The sequence below is a fragment of the Rhinolophus sinicus genome, chromosome 14 (genome assembly GCF_057876585.1).
Source record: "Rhinolophus sinicus isolate RSI-liver-muscle chromosome 14, RSI-T2T, whole genome shotgun sequence".
Taxonomy (NCBI): domain Eukaryota; kingdom Metazoa; phylum Chordata; class Mammalia; order Chiroptera; family Rhinolophidae; genus Rhinolophus; species Rhinolophus sinicus.
In genome coordinates, this window is record NC_142514.1 from 140063330 (window position 1) to 140080059 (window position 16730).

General features: G+C 39.3%; 1 protein-coding gene across 4 annotated transcripts in view; it reads right to left on the reverse strand.

Annotated features, from left to right (window-relative positions):
- PAAF1 (proteasomal ATPase associated factor 1) overlaps window positions 1-16730 on the reverse strand; it is a 34495-nt gene that overhangs the window by 2199 nt on the left and 15566 nt on the right. For all 4 annotated transcript variants that reach the window (XM_019744387.3, XM_019744384.3, XM_074335785.2 and 1 more), the window contains 5 exons: window positions 10199-10393; window positions 8389-8480; window positions 6918-7033; window positions 5069-5151; window positions 970-1052 (listed from right to left, as the gene is read on the reverse strand). In XM_019744387.3, the coding sequence (XP_019599946.3) occupies window positions 970-1052; window positions 5069-5151; window positions 6918-7033; window positions 8389-8480; window positions 10199-10393 (569 nt within the window). The remainder of the gene's footprint in view (window positions 1-969; window positions 1053-5068; window positions 5152-6917; window positions 7034-8388; window positions 8481-10198; window positions 10394-16730) is intronic.

Consider the following 16730-nt stretch of genomic DNA (forward strand, 5'->3'; position numbering starts at 1 on the left):
CTCCAAGATATTAAGTAAAAAAAGTCAAAGGGCAATACATATAGGATGATCCCAATTAGATACAAACTGAAAATAAAACAATATTATTTACATAAATACATAAACACAAAAACAGTCTTGAAAAATATCTGCCAAACTGTTAACACTAGTTACTTCTGGCAAGCAGAGTTGAACTAAAAAGTTCTTAAAGGGGACTTGTAAGTCTGTGTAATTCTGTATTGTTTGAATTTTTATAGCTCTGTATTAATTGTATGTATTTCTTAAATTATAAGAAATAAATAGGAATAATACCATGTTTCCCCCAAAATAAGACCTAACCGGAAAATAAGCCCTACCATGATTTTTCAGGATGCTCATAATATAAAATAAGCTCTACCATATTTCCTCAAAAATAAGACCCGGTTGTAAATTAATTTTTGCTTCAAAAGACACATTAGGGCTTATTTTATATAAGAGCATCCTGAAAAATCATGCTAGTGATTATTTTCCGGTTAGGTCTTATTTTTGAAGAAAAACGCTAATACCTACACCTCAAGGAATGATAACAATGATTAAATGAGATAATATATGTAAAACAACCAACACAATTCTGGTCAATAAATATTATTTCCCCTTTTATTTTTCTCTTTCCATTCCAATGGATAATTAGTCTTGAATTTTAAGTAATAATAATAACGATCGCTAATACGTATAGAATATTTTAAATTTACAAAGAGCTTTCATATGCATTATCCATTATCCTCATTTTACAGATGAACTAACAGACTGGAGAGGGGGTGAAGTGATTTTTCAAGTTTCTAGAGCTAGTAAGTGAGGAAGTTACTTCTGACTGAAAATTCTGATTTCTTTCTATCCCACCCCTAAATATGTTATCGCCCCTAAGATCACAAAGTGGCTGGATTCAGTCCCCTCCAGGGCCCTAGGTCCCAGGGGAGAATCACCCAGGCCTCGTCTCGATCGGGCCTGTACCTTGTACACAGCGTCACAGTCGGCCCCAGTGAGCTCAATGACATAGTCTAAGTCTTGCTGGACAATGAAACAGCTTCCATCACCTACAAGGCAGAAAGAAAATTTAGACAACTGAAGAGAAAGCTGCATGAAAAGGAGTTTTCAAAAACTCAATATTTCAGTTTATTTCTGTATATCACTAGCCTAAAGATTGTCCCAAGACCCAGAATGGCGAACAAGTTCTCGTTACGTAGGCCAAATATGAGGACCTATATGGTTGCCTAGAACGCTAGGCTAGGGAGGATTTGAAGGCCAAGTGTCTTTGGTGGGAAGAAGGGTTGTCTTTGATTAGCAGTATCTGTCAAGGGCACAGAGCAAGCAACTGCAGACTTATACATGTTTGCAAACTTATCTTAGACGATAGTTTTTAACAGGGAATTTGTCTATATAAATGTTTTTCTAAGAAACCTCTATGCTCCCAAATTATTCTTCAATCTATAAACTTGACCACATACATTAGGTGAAGGGAAAAAGTTACACCAAGGAAATAAAAGTGTATCTAATTTTTAAACTTTTTTCTCAGAAGACCATTGGCAAATGAAACTTGGGATGATCTGTAAACTGCTGATTAAGGTGATTTGTTGTTGTTGTTCTTGAGTTACTGAATATAAAAGTAGCACCTCTGAGGTAGTGCAATGCCAGCTGCTCTCTCATGCAGCAGAGTGCTTTTCCTTATATTGAACTGAAATGTGGCTCCTGGTAACTTTCTTTTATTGGTCTCAGTTTTATCCTTTGAAAACAGAGTTATAATTTTATTCCCTTTGCCTTTAGATATTAACAACAGAAGTTATGCCTTTCCTTCTTTCCAGTGGAAAAAGAATTACAAAGAGTAGAAGGGTCATGAGTTTAGCTCTTCTCCACATTACCCTTCACTTTTCCCACACATCCTCTTGCAACAGAGATATTAATACATATATATTTAAACGGTCTGAAGGTAGGACAGGGAAGGGAAGAAATGCAGAGGCCCTGTGTGGCCTACAAGCTGGTTCTCAGAGATACTAAGCTCTGTGACTTCAGAACTGCCACAAAAGCAACATAAGCTTCTCATGTGGCGCTAGGTTTATTTACATTCCTCCTGACTCAAAAATCTCACTTTAAGCTAGACTGGGAAACCAACCATAATCTTTCGTCAGTTTCTCATTGTTATTATTTCAGCAAGGAAGTGACATCTATTGTTTCTTTTCTCTCCTCAAAAAATGTATGATCGCCATAGCTCCTCTTCTGCACTCAAGTTTCTATATGCAAATCTTATCTACCTGATAAGCCCCAGCTATTTCCATTCCCTCTAGGAAGCCATTTCTAACCAACCAATAGAGTAAACGCTTTCTCCATCAATCTCTTGTAAAATGTATTACATTATTTCTTTGTTACTTCAACATATCTGGCTCTGTAGCATAATTTTACTTTTTGTGGCTGTGTGACTTGTCACTGGATCATGATAAGGAACACTTTTTAGGAGGGCTTATAGGGCAAGGGGTAGTAACACGAATAAGAAGACACTGTCATTTATAGAATGTCTACTTTATGTCGAGTACTTTGCATATTTTACTCTAAGAAAATTGAGACTTAGAAAAGTGAAGTGGTTTACCAAAGTCATAGAACTATTAGATTAAACCATATATAACTGTCATTTGTATACACCAAAAATGGTCATATATTGGGAATTTCATGATTAAATACAATAGTAAATGATGGAGTGAGGATTTAGATTCACTGATTAGGTGGTCAGTTTGGGTCCAAAATCTATGCTTTTTCTATGTCATGCTGCTGCCCAATAAAATAAGGGCGAAGTAGAAGGTCAGGGCTAGAGCTATGGATTCTAATCAATAACAGCTAAAACCATGAGAAGAGTGAGTCCTTGAGAAAGCATGGAGAAGAAAAGGTAGAAGGACAAAAGGTGAACTCAAAATATCTCTGGTTTAGGGATGGCAACAATAGTAGGAATAGCAAAAGGATTCAAGTTCAACAAACAATTTGAGAACCTACAGTATACCATGACTCATGCCAGGTACTTATAAACCTAAGCTACTGAAACCAGGGAAAGGAGCAGTAACTGAAGAAAGAGAAAAACCAGGAGATCTGCACCGATGACTTTCAAGAAGGTAGTTTGAGCAGAGGGATAGGGATGGATGCCAGAATGCAGAGATCTCAAGGGAAGAGTTTGGCAAGGCAGCGAAGGGAATCAAAGAAAAAGGATTGCAATGAGTGGTGGCAGCAGCATCAAGGGAAGCTGTCACAGGTTATGCCAGCTGTTCGCTTATTAAGGCTCTATAAAGAGTCCTGCTGCATCACCAAACTGATGCCAAGACATGAGGGAGAAAGAGCTTGAGAGAGAGCTAGAAAATTAGGTCTACAGATTCCCAATTACTCTTTGCTATGGTCTGGAAATCCTGAAAGAGAAGGGCTAAGGACATAAGGCACCGTTTTGACAGGGATGAAGGGTACCTACCTACTTGTATATCAGAGAGATGGCCATGGAAATCCAGACACTGTCGGCGGCCTACTCATCTATTTTCCCGCCCTTCTCCTGACTGACAGAGTCCCCAGTTGTTTCCAGTAATAGGTGACATGGGATGAATTGTGATTAATCCAAGACAACTGTGATAATTCCATTCTCTTGCCAGTGACTGTTTGGGGCATGGGCACGTATTATAATCTGGCCAGTGGAGGTGTTTGCTGGGCTGCTCCTAAGGAATTTTCCTCACTCTGACTAAGGATAACAGGATCCACTGCTACGTGAGGACAAGACGTGCTGCAGTTATGTTTCACTGTGACCATGAGGGAACAAGCCTGAGGACGAAAGCCAGCATGCTAGGGAGGAGAGCAACAAAAAGTGGAAAAAAGCTAGCTTCTTGATTGTATTTCTTTTTCCTTCAAAAGCTTTTATTTACTTTTTAAATTAAAAATTTATATTTTAGAATAATTTTAGGTTTACAGAAGTTACAATACAGCAAGTTCTCATACAGCCCTCAGCCAGTTTCAGGTTTTACTTTTTTGCATTTCACCAGTCTTTAATGTCCTGGACTCAATCCAGGGTACCACACTGATTTAGTTGTCAAGTTTCCTTAATCTCCTCTGTTGACTTTGTTTCTGAATAACTAAATTAATCTAATCTGGAACCACCAGCAACCTGGACTTCTGGTTAGGGGAAGCAGTACACTTTCCTAATTGTTGAAGCTATTTTCGTTGGGTATTCTGTTACTAATGGCCCAAAACATCCTGGTACACTGAAATAGATAAGGGGGTCCCCCTAGGCCATACAGTCCAGTCCTGTCACCTACATCATTCCTGTGATGATTCCGGGGTAACTTGTTCCATGCATTTTCCTCCACCCCACTCCCAAACTCTATTCCAAGTGTCTTGTACTGGCTACACCAAGGTCATATTTTACCTAGACTATATATGTAAAGCTTCAAGCACAGGCCCTACTGCATAGTAGGCACCTAGATCCCTTCTTTTTGCCCCCTTCCCTCACCTGTGACTTTGCACACATACATGGTGCAAAGGTCTTCAATGTTCACTCTTACATCCAGCTGGTAAAATATTCATTGGCTTACATGTCACTTAATCCATGAAGAGTCCCCTGCAGCACTCCTACCACTAGAGTCAGTTGTTCTCTGTGTCCCCATACAGTTTTCTGCTGCAGTACTCATCAAACTGTGCTCGATCACTGTCTACACATCTGTCTGCCTTACTAACTGTGAGCTCCTTTAGGGCAGAGGTTGTAACTGATTCATTATTGAATCCTCAATGTTTTGCAATAAGGGCCAATACATTTACTCTACTGATGTTTACTGAGCACCAACTACATAGTGGGCACTGAGGTAAATGCTGGGGATAACACGATGACTAAGGCACAGTCACAACTCTCAAGAAGCCTGGACTGCAGGGGGTCATAGACAACTACAACGAAGGGCAATAAACACTATGTGATAAGCACCATATGCCAAAGAATCGTGCAGGACCATGCCCCTAGCCCAGCCATAGACCAGGCACTTAACCCTACGAGTATGTTTAGCAGAACTCCAGGGACCACTTCTCTCCACTGGCCCGGACCCACCTTGGCTGGCAATGAAGCCGTCTCTGAAACTCAGCAGGGACAGGACGGGCGCTCCTGACCTACGGATGACTTGTACTGGAGCCCTAGGATTCAGAGTAAAAGGGGCAATTTTAGTTTTTTTCTTCAAAAGCAATGCTTGACTATATTCAACATACAGTACTAGCCCATAACAACAAACAGGACACAGATGGATAAAGATTAAATGTTCATATGGTTTCTTTCCTACAAAATCCTTAAGTGGTAGATTAAGGTAAACCATTCAAAAACACTTGCTGTGAATCTAAACACGTTTCTAAACATGTCATTGAGCTGAATGAACTTGGACACCTACAATAGCTCGTTTTCAGGGAGGCCTGACAAGGGTTTAAGGTAACAGTGTTCATCTTTTTTCCTTAAGTGGTAGATTAAGGTAAACCATTCAAAAACACTTGCTGTGAATCTAAACACGTTTCTAAACATGTCATTGAGCTGAATGAACTTGGACACCTACAATAGCTCGTTTTCAGGGAGGCCTGACAAGGGTTTAAGGTAACAGTGTTCATCTTTTTACTTATAGACAGAACTAAGACAGTTGTGAAATATTAAAATTGTCAGGACTCTGTAAAACAAAACACAAAAGTGAAGAAAAATCAATTTAATATGTATGTAAGGGTGATTTTATAGTGGTGATCAGAGATTACTTATCTCTAGGGAGGCAAAAACAAGTACAAAAGTAACTTAAATTATGAAAGAAAAGGTACAAGCTAGACACTCTTTGGCTGGAATTTCTTCACTGCTCTTGGAATAAAGTCTAAACTCCGTAGGTCGGTATGTCAGTCTTATCTAAGAAAACACCTGTTTTACTATCTGGCATCATTTCCCACCGCTGCCCCATCTCCAGGGTACATACTTGTCATATTAAACTACTCAGAGATCCCCAGAAGGGTCATACTTTCACATGCCTTCATACTGCTCTATATGCTCTTCTACCTCGGGCAGAACCCTCTTTTCCTAACTTGGAAACTTCCTCCTGGACAAGATGCAATTAAAGCCTCACCGCCTTGGAGAAGCAGTCTCACCTTCTTCTCTGTCCTTCACGGTGCTACTTCACCGTGTATCGCCCTGTCAGACCACTGATCACACCGCATCACAAGTCTTTTACTTGTCCATCATTACTATTGGACTCCAAGCGCCTCAAAGGCAGAGTGTGTGTATATATATATAAATATAAATATATATATATGTATGTATGTATATATATATATGTGTGTGTGTATATATTAAATCTTTTATTTCTGTTTTCCAGTGTGCTGCACAAAGCCTAGTGCCCATAGAAGCCATTCAGTAAATATTGTTGAACAAAGGAAGCAGGAAGGGGTAGGATTGTAGAAATTATTAAATCCTGGGGCAGAGAGGTTGTGTGACTGGATATCTTAAAGACCAGAATAAGGCCTGGTTTAGATAGGTTATGATCAAAGCTAAATAAAGAACCGGAGCTGGCTTACTTGAACTTGAAAAATGATCACTCTTAGGCCAACCAAGATCTTATACCATAGAAAAAATTACCGAGCTCCTTAAAATTCAATGTTCTACAAAATCATTTAAAATGAAATGTTAGCTTATTATATAAGTTTAATTTCCAAAGCAATAATTACAATAGGACAATCATGACAGTATGAATCAAATTATCTTTTAATAGGATTTAGGAATAATAAGAATAATCAGATAATTCACACTGGAAAACCTTTATAAATGGAAAATATACCCTTGACTCAATAGTCACATATATGTTAGGCTAAATCAATGTTAAAGCCAATAAAAATTTCCACTCTGTGGAAGACCTACATCATGCAAACGAATGCTGACTCACCTTGGACTCCTCACATCCAGCTGATAAATGTTTCCATCCTGTGTCCCAGCCAACAGCAAGAAGCCAGAGAGAAACGTACAGCAGTTGAAGGCTTCTGAGCCAATAAAGAGGAATACCTGGGAAAAAGCAGGAGACAAAAATGCTGTTTAAAGCTTAATTTGTTTCCAGGAATAAACAAGCACCAAGAAAAGGAAAATTTTACTATTTTTAGAGATATTTTCTTTCTTCCCCCTTTAAGCACTCGATCTAAACTAAGCATTCACCAATAACAGAGGAAGAAGCACTCCCAGGATTTCAGGAACCTAAGGTTGGCTGAGGACTTAAGCAGTTTATAAAATACGATAGGTAGCAATTTTCAAACTCTTACCCCTCAACACATTGATTTACAGGCTCCTCAACATCCAAAATCTTTCTTTTCCCTCTTTTCATTACAACCCTCCATTTGAGAAACACTTGCATTCACATATTTAAGATTTGCTTCATGGCACTTCTAACACCTTTTGAAAGGAGGTGCTTTGTAGGAAAAGAAACAGGCTGACCTAAAGTGGCAATTTCAAGATCACAATTCTCCCCGTGTACTTGAAACAAGAAATGATTACATTTTATTTATTCCTTACTGTTAGCTCAAATTGATCATTTCTTCCTTAAATGTTCTAAAAAGGAAAGGAACGAAACAAAATAAAACCCTTGATTTCCTTTTGGAAGTAAAAGTCAGCATGGAAATTGAGAGTGCAAAGGCAGTATGATCAAAAATAGTGATGTTATGGGAATAAACTTTGAAAATGGAAGTATCACCAGCACAATGAAGGATCGAGATAAAATGAAACAAAGCCTCTGGCCAAACCAAATCATTACAGTTATCTGGGTGATGGTGACAGGGGCTGGAACAAAATTTTAAAAATCGAATCCCAGGGAACTCAGAGTTTAATTAGGAACACTGTATGTTCCTAATGCAAAACCTGAGGGTGAGGAAGAAACTTGAACTAATTCGTCTATAAAAGATGTTCTGGCCGTCAGTTGATCAAGAGCCCTTAGTGCAGGAGTCCTTTACTCAGAATTTCTTCACGTCACCTCAGAGGTTAAAGGGAATCTATACAACCTCATCATTTTACATATAGCACATGAAGGCCGAGATGAAAGTAACTTAACAAAGACCACAAAGCAGTAGTGCATTTAATCCTCATCACATAGCCCTATAAGTCCTACTAGGCCCAGTTTAGTGGTGAGGAAACTGAGGGTCAGAGAGGTTAAGTAACCTGTCCAATGTCATAGCCAGTAAGTGGAAGAGCTGAGATTTAAATGTTGCCCTTATTCCAAATCTCATGATTTTAATCATCACACTGGACCGCCTCTCATGCAGCTTCCTCAAAAGGTCAAGTGAGCAAGCAGAAAGGTTTCCAGGACAGCTTTCCAAGAATCAAGAGTGAACCAGGTTGCCCCAGAGGTCAAAGGTCTTAGAGAAACCACTTGCCGGCTGCCTGCTCTGTAGTCCCAAGCACTGAAGCTTCTTATCTTCTCGGGCCAACAGCAGCATTTTTGATTCTGTTCCAACCTCCCGTTCACCTGCATGACAGATAAACCAAATCAATAACGGGCTGGGCTGATCAGCTGGCAGGACTCAGACAGCACAGATACTAATGGCTGTATAACTGAATGACTCTGTTAGTGATTCACTCATTAATTTAAGAAAGCGTTTATTATGTTCTATATCTTGACTATGGTATTGTTGATATGACTATACACATTTGTCAAAACTCACAGAACTGTGCAATTAAAAAGGGTGACTTTATGTAAAATATACCTCAATAAACCCAACTGAAATATATTATTATTAAGTCCTTTGTAATGTGACAAGATACCATACTAGGAGCAGGGGTACAGTGTTGAATGAAATAGAGTCTCTGCCCTCAAGGCTCTTATGGTGTAGAGGAAATAAAATTGATTTATTCACTAAATATGTACTGAGGGTCTAATATGTATCAGACACTATTCTCAGTGTTGAGGAAATAGTGATATACAAACAGGATTCTAGTGGAAATAGGAGAGAGTGGAATAGGTAAACAAGTAGGATACTTTCAGACAGTGATGAGTTCTACAAAGGAAATAAAACAGGAAAATACGATCAAAAATGAACAGATGGTGAGAAGATTGGCAGGAGTGCGGGGAAGATCACTTTAAATTTAAACTTCAACTTTAAAAAGGCTCTGTGGAGGCCACTTTTCAACTGAGACCTGAATGGTAAACAGAAACCAGACATGTGAAGAGTCGAAAAGTGCTGGCTGGCAGTCTGCTGTGCTGAAAGAACAAACAGAAGGCCTGGAACACAGTGGGCCTGGCAGCTATGACATGAGGCTGGAGAGAAATGTAGGGTTCAGAAAGTGTCAGGGTTTGTGATAAACCATGGCAAAGGGGTTAGAATTTTAATCTGTGTCTAAAAGGAGGCCACTGGGGGAGAGGAGGGAAATGACCCATGACATGACTTGCTTCATGTTGCGTAGATAACCACAGTGGCTGTTCTGAGAATGGATATAGGAGAATATTACCAGCAACAGACGTTGCTAGACTGGACCAGGATGCTGGCAGGAGGAAGAGTGGGAAGGAGGGCGAGATGGGAAAACTGGAAACACTTTGAAGGTAGAAATGACAGATCTGCTGAGGTGGGACATGAGGAAGGGTGGGGGTGTGTCGTGAATGAATCTCCGGCTTCGGGCTTGAGGAAATGGGACGATGGTATCACAGAAGCCGAGGAACGAGTGTCCTGAGAAGAGGAGGTGACTATGCTGAATACTGTTGCAACCTCAGAAAGAAGACAAGCAGAGAGGTGACACTGGATTAGGCAACACGGAGTCACTGGTGACCCTGCCCTGGCTCCCATTCGCCCATCCTTCCCATTCTTGTCTGTTCACCTTGACTCTATCCTTCAAAGTGCAAGTCAACTGCTTTTGTGACTTCTTTCTTATCTACATTAACCTGAAACACTCTCTTCTTCCAAGAATCACTCAGTTATTTCAGGCAAAATTTTACTGTTCTCTCTTTTATAGGCATCAGTCTCATCTGAAATTATATTGTACTTATTCAAATGCAGTAACTATGACATGTAATTCCTTTGTAGATATCAAAGCAACAGAAACAGATAGGTTTGCAATAAATATTCATCTTATGATGAAAACAGAAATGCCAGCTATAGCATAGGAAAGGATAAGGAAAAGAGGAGAAACTCAGGCAAATACTAAAGGGCCTAAGGCAACAAACTAAGCTCACACACATCATTATCAACTTACTGGGCGTCCGCTCAGGGGAGCCGAGGTTTATGGAATTGTCGGCAGCACCCACAGCCACTCCATTGATGGAAGCACCACAGTCTGCAACGACTCCCAGGCAGGCTGAGCGCCCGCAATCCCAAAGCCGCACTGTCCCATCTCGAGAACCAGATACTACATTCCTCCCCCGATCAACAATGGCTGTGTCCAGAATACCTGGCAAGAGAAAAAAAAAAAAAAGATTCTAAGATGGAGTTGGTACTAGAGGAACTACAAGGGCAGAGAAGATCAATCTGCACAGATGACTTCCTTCCTTCACAAACATGTATTGGACATGTGCCACGTGCCGGACACATTCAAGTGCTAGAAACAGAAATAAACAGAACAGAGTACCTGCCTCCCAGTGGTTCAAAGACCAGCTATGAGGCAGACATGGAAAAAGAAGCTTTGGATTTAATTTTTAGTGGAGTGTTCTAGAGCAGTGGTTTCAAGTTTTTAATTTGGCTTTAAAAGCTGTTTTTTAAACAAAAATTAAGTAGATATCATAGTGAGTTACATCTGTAAATCACCATCTTTAAAGATCCCACTGCTTCCATTGATAACTAATTGAAAGGGTTAGTTTCCTCATCTTAAAAAAAGGATGTGACAGGTCCTTCTTCTTACAACTAAAACAAGCTGGGCATAACAAACAAGCGTAAGACTGAAAGATGGAAAGAAGATGGCAGACCACCTAGGGACCTCAAGACTTGAGGAACAACCTGAAACTAATATAATATGTACGTTATTAGGTTGGTGTAAAATTACTTTTGCACCAACCTAATAGCTATATTTTAATAAAAATCTTAAAAAAAAAAAAAAAGACTTGTGGAACAACAGGACAATGAGTTCCCTGGATTTCCTTATTGCCTCCCACATATTCTGGATAGGACACTGCAGAATCCTCCAACACGGAACCAATAAAAGGAACAGGCACCATTAAAAACAAAACTCCAAGTAGTCTGTTGCCCCAGGCAAAAGACTGGGAAAGGGGTGGCCATCAGAACAAAAAATCTTTTTGGTAACATCCACCTCACTCAAACAGCAACAGGAAAATTGCTACCTCTCCCTCTCAAGGTTTCAGCGGAGCTAACCAGGAAGTGATCTTCTACCCCAGCCCGCATGGAAGCAGCAAGCAGCACTCCAATTACCCCGCCCTGCGATGCTGACCAGCCCAGTGGGGTACTGTCAGCAGGGTCCAGAGGGGAGCTGAGCCTCTACCCCACCTGTCAGCAACAGGCCAAAAGAGGCAGAAAGAGGAGGTGGGAAGTAGCACTGCACTTTCCCCAGCCCCTCCGCTGGTGTTAGTCAGCAGGGAACTGAGCTTACAAACCTACTTGGAGGCAGGGAGATGATGCAAATTGAAGTGGTACAAGTCGGTGCCCCACTTTCACCAGGAAGGTATCAGCAAGTCCAAGGAGAAGCTGCCCTGTGTGCAAAGAGGTAGTGCGAGCCAGTACTCTCCTTAGGCCAGAGTGGTGTTAGAGGAGCCCAGCAGGAAGCCGAGCTACACAGCGCCTGGGCCCTGGCACCATACAGGGGCCTGCCTGCTAAACAACATCAAGTAAGATCCGCAGTGTTGTACTATCCAAAATGGCCACAGATTTTATGATTTTTGAAGCCATCTATTACCTTTTATCTGAATATTTGCTAAGGTCCCTGGCCTCAGGAGCATACAGCATGAAAAGGGAGAGATATTCATGGACATAAAGAGGTACGAAACAGTGGCATTTGTGAGATAACCCAGGACTGTACAGAGTAGAAATGTAGTCCGACCCTATGGACTACCCTACAGGCAGGGCTGGTACTTGTTTCACTAAAACCCGTTTCTGATCCTGTTATAGGTGCCCAAGAAATACTTACAGGTTGACTATTAAGATCTGACCTGACCAAAGGTCACTTAGCAAATTAATGATCTTTGGCTCGCTCCCATTCCTCTCAATGAGATGACTTCATATATACAAACCCTAACTAAAAGTCCACAGCAACTCAACAAAAGGTACAGGTGATGGATGACCCATGCAATTAACCACATGCCTCAACTCTCACTAGAAATTTCACTTTGAAAGCCTTTTTCAGAAAAAGATGAGTTTCTGAAATTGCCACAAATTGAAAAAGTAGCCAATTTAGGGCCTGAGAAAATAGGATTAGAGACAACTTAGGTGGAACCTAATTATAGCATAAGTTTCCAAATATATCCAATTTAAAATAAAAACTAAATCCAATTTATATAGCTGACTATAGTTTTTGGAAAAGTAAAATGTAATCCTCACAATTGCAAATCCACTGGATAAAGACCACTACAGACAAAATAGCCTTCTTCTCAGAAACAGATCTAAGGAGGCAACATGTATTGCTGCTATTTGATGTTTTTTTATTTCAACCACTTTGTAAAGTATTTTGAGTTTAGGGGGCGGCCGGTTAGCTCATTTGGTTAGAATGTGGTGCTCTTAACACCAAGGTTGCTGGTTCAATCCCCACATGGGCCACTGTGAGCTGCGCCCTCCACAACTAGATTGAAACAACTACTTGACTTGGAGCCAATAGGTCCTGGAAAAACACACTTAAAAAGAAAGTATTTTGAGTTTAAAAACACCACCTTCCCACTCTGCCTCCATAACACATTCAGCATAAATCTAGCTAGAAAAGGATCTTAGATCTTTTAAGAATCTTAAGGAAACATCAATAGGAACATTAGGAAGGCCTCCAGCTCTTATTAAGTAATCAAAGATCTGTTTGTATTTATTGGAAAGTTCCATCTGCTATTTAAAAATGTTACTTGGGGTGGCCGGTTGGCTTAGTTGGTTGGTGCTAATGACACCAAGGTTGCGGGTTCAATCCCCACATGGGGCACTGTGAGCTGTGCCCTCCTTAAAAAAAAAAAAAGTTACTAAGTTCCACGGAAGTGATTCAAGCTTTAAAAGAAAAATCAGTTCTGATGAGTAAGTCTCCAAGGCAGGATGCCGCCAACTGTGGGTAGGAGTCGTGCATGGTATTACTTGTGTACAAATTGTAAGTAACACTCACCTAAGAGCTGCCATCTAGAAAGTTTTCCTTTTTTACAAAAGTAGAGTGTAAAATTATCACCCCCTTCTCTAAAATGTTACTCACTATATAGTAGCATGTAGTATGGGTCTTTTCACTCTAAGATGACAAGAATAAAAGAAAGAGGAGCCCTATAGAAGCAGGAACTTCAGAGGACCTACTTTAGAAAGCTACAGAAGTAGCAGGAATGCCTTTATAAAAGCCGCAGCCATAACTAGGCCTACTAGAAGCCTCCACGGCTTTAGGTATCAAACCAAACAGATACAAATCCTCAACATATAAACCAAGATGCAAACCCATTTGCCTTCAAGAAAAGATTCAGCTGACTCATATAAACATCCTAGCCAAAGTCTGAGAAATAAGAATGTTAGATGAAACTATGACTAAAATAAGTATTAGTAAGAAAGAGAGCAAGTTTCATATTTCGAGTCATGTTTTTAACAAGTTTACTCTATTAAAATTATCTAGTTTTACTATCATATTTAGCTGTTTCAATGTTGCTACAGATCAGGATGCATATATGTGTACATGGGAAAAGTAATGGCTATGATTCAGATCTTAGAAAAAAATGAGTGCAAATAACATACCAATAGGAACATTAGGAAGGGCCTCCAGCTCTTATTAAGTAATCAAAGATCTGTTTGTATTTGGAGACAGCAAATCTAATTTCAAAGAAAGTATGTAAGAGTTTAAAAATAATGGCCCAAGTGCTGAAAATGCAACCTGGTTTCTTGAATTATTCTACAAATGTAAGCATCTCTCCTACATTGGTGAACAGAAACTCAACCAATCAACTGAAATGTTGTTTCGTTTGTTCTCAATGTTTTCATAGATTAGAAAGAGCTGGTGTTATTACAAAGAATTAGGATTATAAATATATACCTCCAAATTCACCAATCTTAATTAAATGGTCTGGGCAATTTTAAAACTTCACACTGATCATAGTACACTTTAGAGCTACTTAGTAAACTCATATATTACATACAACAAACTACTAATTTTTATTTTCACTGGAAAGAGAAACATACACAAATCTTACCTCTGACTTAATTAAGTAAAGAACACACTAATCCTTTATTTATATACAAAATATCTATCTAAAAGTATTAGGGAAGACCAATTACATATTAACTAGGATATCTGTTTCCATTTGAAAATTTCTATTAGAAATAACAATTTCTGCTTTTCATATTTGACAAGTATGTTAAAACATCACAGGGCATGCCTTTTCTGGCAGGGATTAAAGTTTAGTTTTATGTTTTATACCAACAATAACATTTATTGTACACTTATTATGTATCAGGGATTATGCGAAATTCTTCATATTACCATTTCAGTTAATACTACTATCCCCATTTTACATAGGAGGAAATTAGGGCTAAGAAAAATTAAGCAACTTTTCAAGGTCACATAGATTTTAAGTGGAAGAATTAAGATTTAAACCAAGATTTATATGTCTCCAAATCCCATGCTAACCACTCTATTACCCTGCTTCCCTGCTTTCATATACTAGAAGCAGTAAGCAAGCCAGGGACTTAATTAATAAAAGATTATCCTTTACAACAGATCTTTATATACAGAGCTACTTTATTAGTGTCCTAATGATTCTTTTCAATAAGCATCAGGCTATGTCCAGTCCAGTCTTCTTAGTGTTCTCTTTTATATCTTGCTTGTCAAGATGTACCCTGTGCAATAAAAGACCATGTTCATTTTCAACACTCACTATCTTCTCTTTGTCACCACCTGTGAAACCACTAATACAGTAAGTCCTCAATGTTGTCAATAGGTTCTGTGACTTTAAGCAAAATGATATGTAACGAAACCAACTGTATTATAGGCTCACTAATATAAACAAGAGTTAAGTTCCTACAGCCTCTCATCAAGACTGTAACGAAATGATATTGAATGAAATGACACTATTGGAGGACCTGCTGCAATTCTTTACTGTTTTTTATTTGATTCAAGGCTTTCACTAATAAAATGCTTCAAAATCTCATAACTAAAAAGATTATAACAAGGGAGCCACACAAAGCAACTTGGAAGTCATTTGGCTGGAGACAGTGACCTATATGCTGCTAAACTACTGGAGATTAGTCTTGATTTTTGCTCTGTATTGTAGAAGAAAGGGCAACTCCAAACCTGGGCTACTTCACAGAACAAACTGGAGAGGAGCATTCAAGACCTGACAGACAGCCTGGTTCTGACTTCCCGTCATTTCTCCTACAGTTTATCATTTCTGTTCAATCTATTAAAAACCCTCCCCTTAAGGAAAAAAAAGTCAGGGTTGTTACATTTTGGAGAAGCCCCCAACCCCACCCCAGCACTTTCTCACAAAGCCAAAAGAATGGGACAAACAACATGATTAAAATCTTAAATCAGATGATCAAACATTCTGTAATCCACGCTAAATTAAATGACACACATGTAATTCTTAAGGAGAACGGAAGAATGCTGGGAGACTTAGGATGCACGTGGAAGGCACACTCAACAACTGCAGTAATCCACAGGTATCATAAGCTGAGTGAGTGTGCACTGATGTTGAATACGCATCTTGTTAAGCTCAACATGTACAGCCGTGCTTTGTTCCACTGAAAGTTCCCCCTCACCTCACACGCTCAGAAGGATGGACAGATCCGAGGTGAATCCCACAGCGTTCCTCTAGGCTCCTTTGGCTCCTGGACTCCCCTACTATGTGGGCTGCTTTAACTCCTTAGCCCTGTCAGGCTCAATGTGAAGGCTTTATCTCTAAGACTGTAAGTACATGAGTGCATTGAGAGGGAATAGAAAGGATAATTCCCTCTCAATGCACTCATGTACTTACAGTCTTAGAAATAAAGCATTTATTTGCTAAGGTTAACGTGTTTGCTAGATGATCTGTATGTAATCTGAAAACCATTATAAAACGAATTAAAACTTAAAAACTCAATCTCTGCACACAAGTTATTTATAATATAGTTGGGTACACAAGGCAAAAACAAGGCTTTAAGTACTGTAAGTATAGAACAATACAGAATTAATTCTCAAATGAGTGGTACAGATGATGTGTATTATGGTTCCAAAGGAGGGATCAGGTTAAGAATTTACTTGGGGATATTATTACATTTTCAAAAATATCCAAACTTGTGAAATAAGAATAACATTATCTATCATCTTTTTAACATTCCAATTAAGGGATAAAACATCTTTAAAATAATGTATTTTTTTCCAACCAACCAACCAATCAGTTACAAAAGGATGATGTTCTCACTCTGTCTCTACAATCCGATTAGTTATATGGCTAATCCATTTTAAAAATCTGAACTGTGATTTAAATCCATGGGAATCAACAGCCGTACCATGCTCTACCTTTGATGTCTGGTGATGCAGCCATTTGCCATCCAGCATTTACGATCACCTCAGCCAAAGGACTTATCATGAGAAAATGTGGGTACAACTATTTCTATCCTTTTTTCTCAGCACACAAGTAGATGAT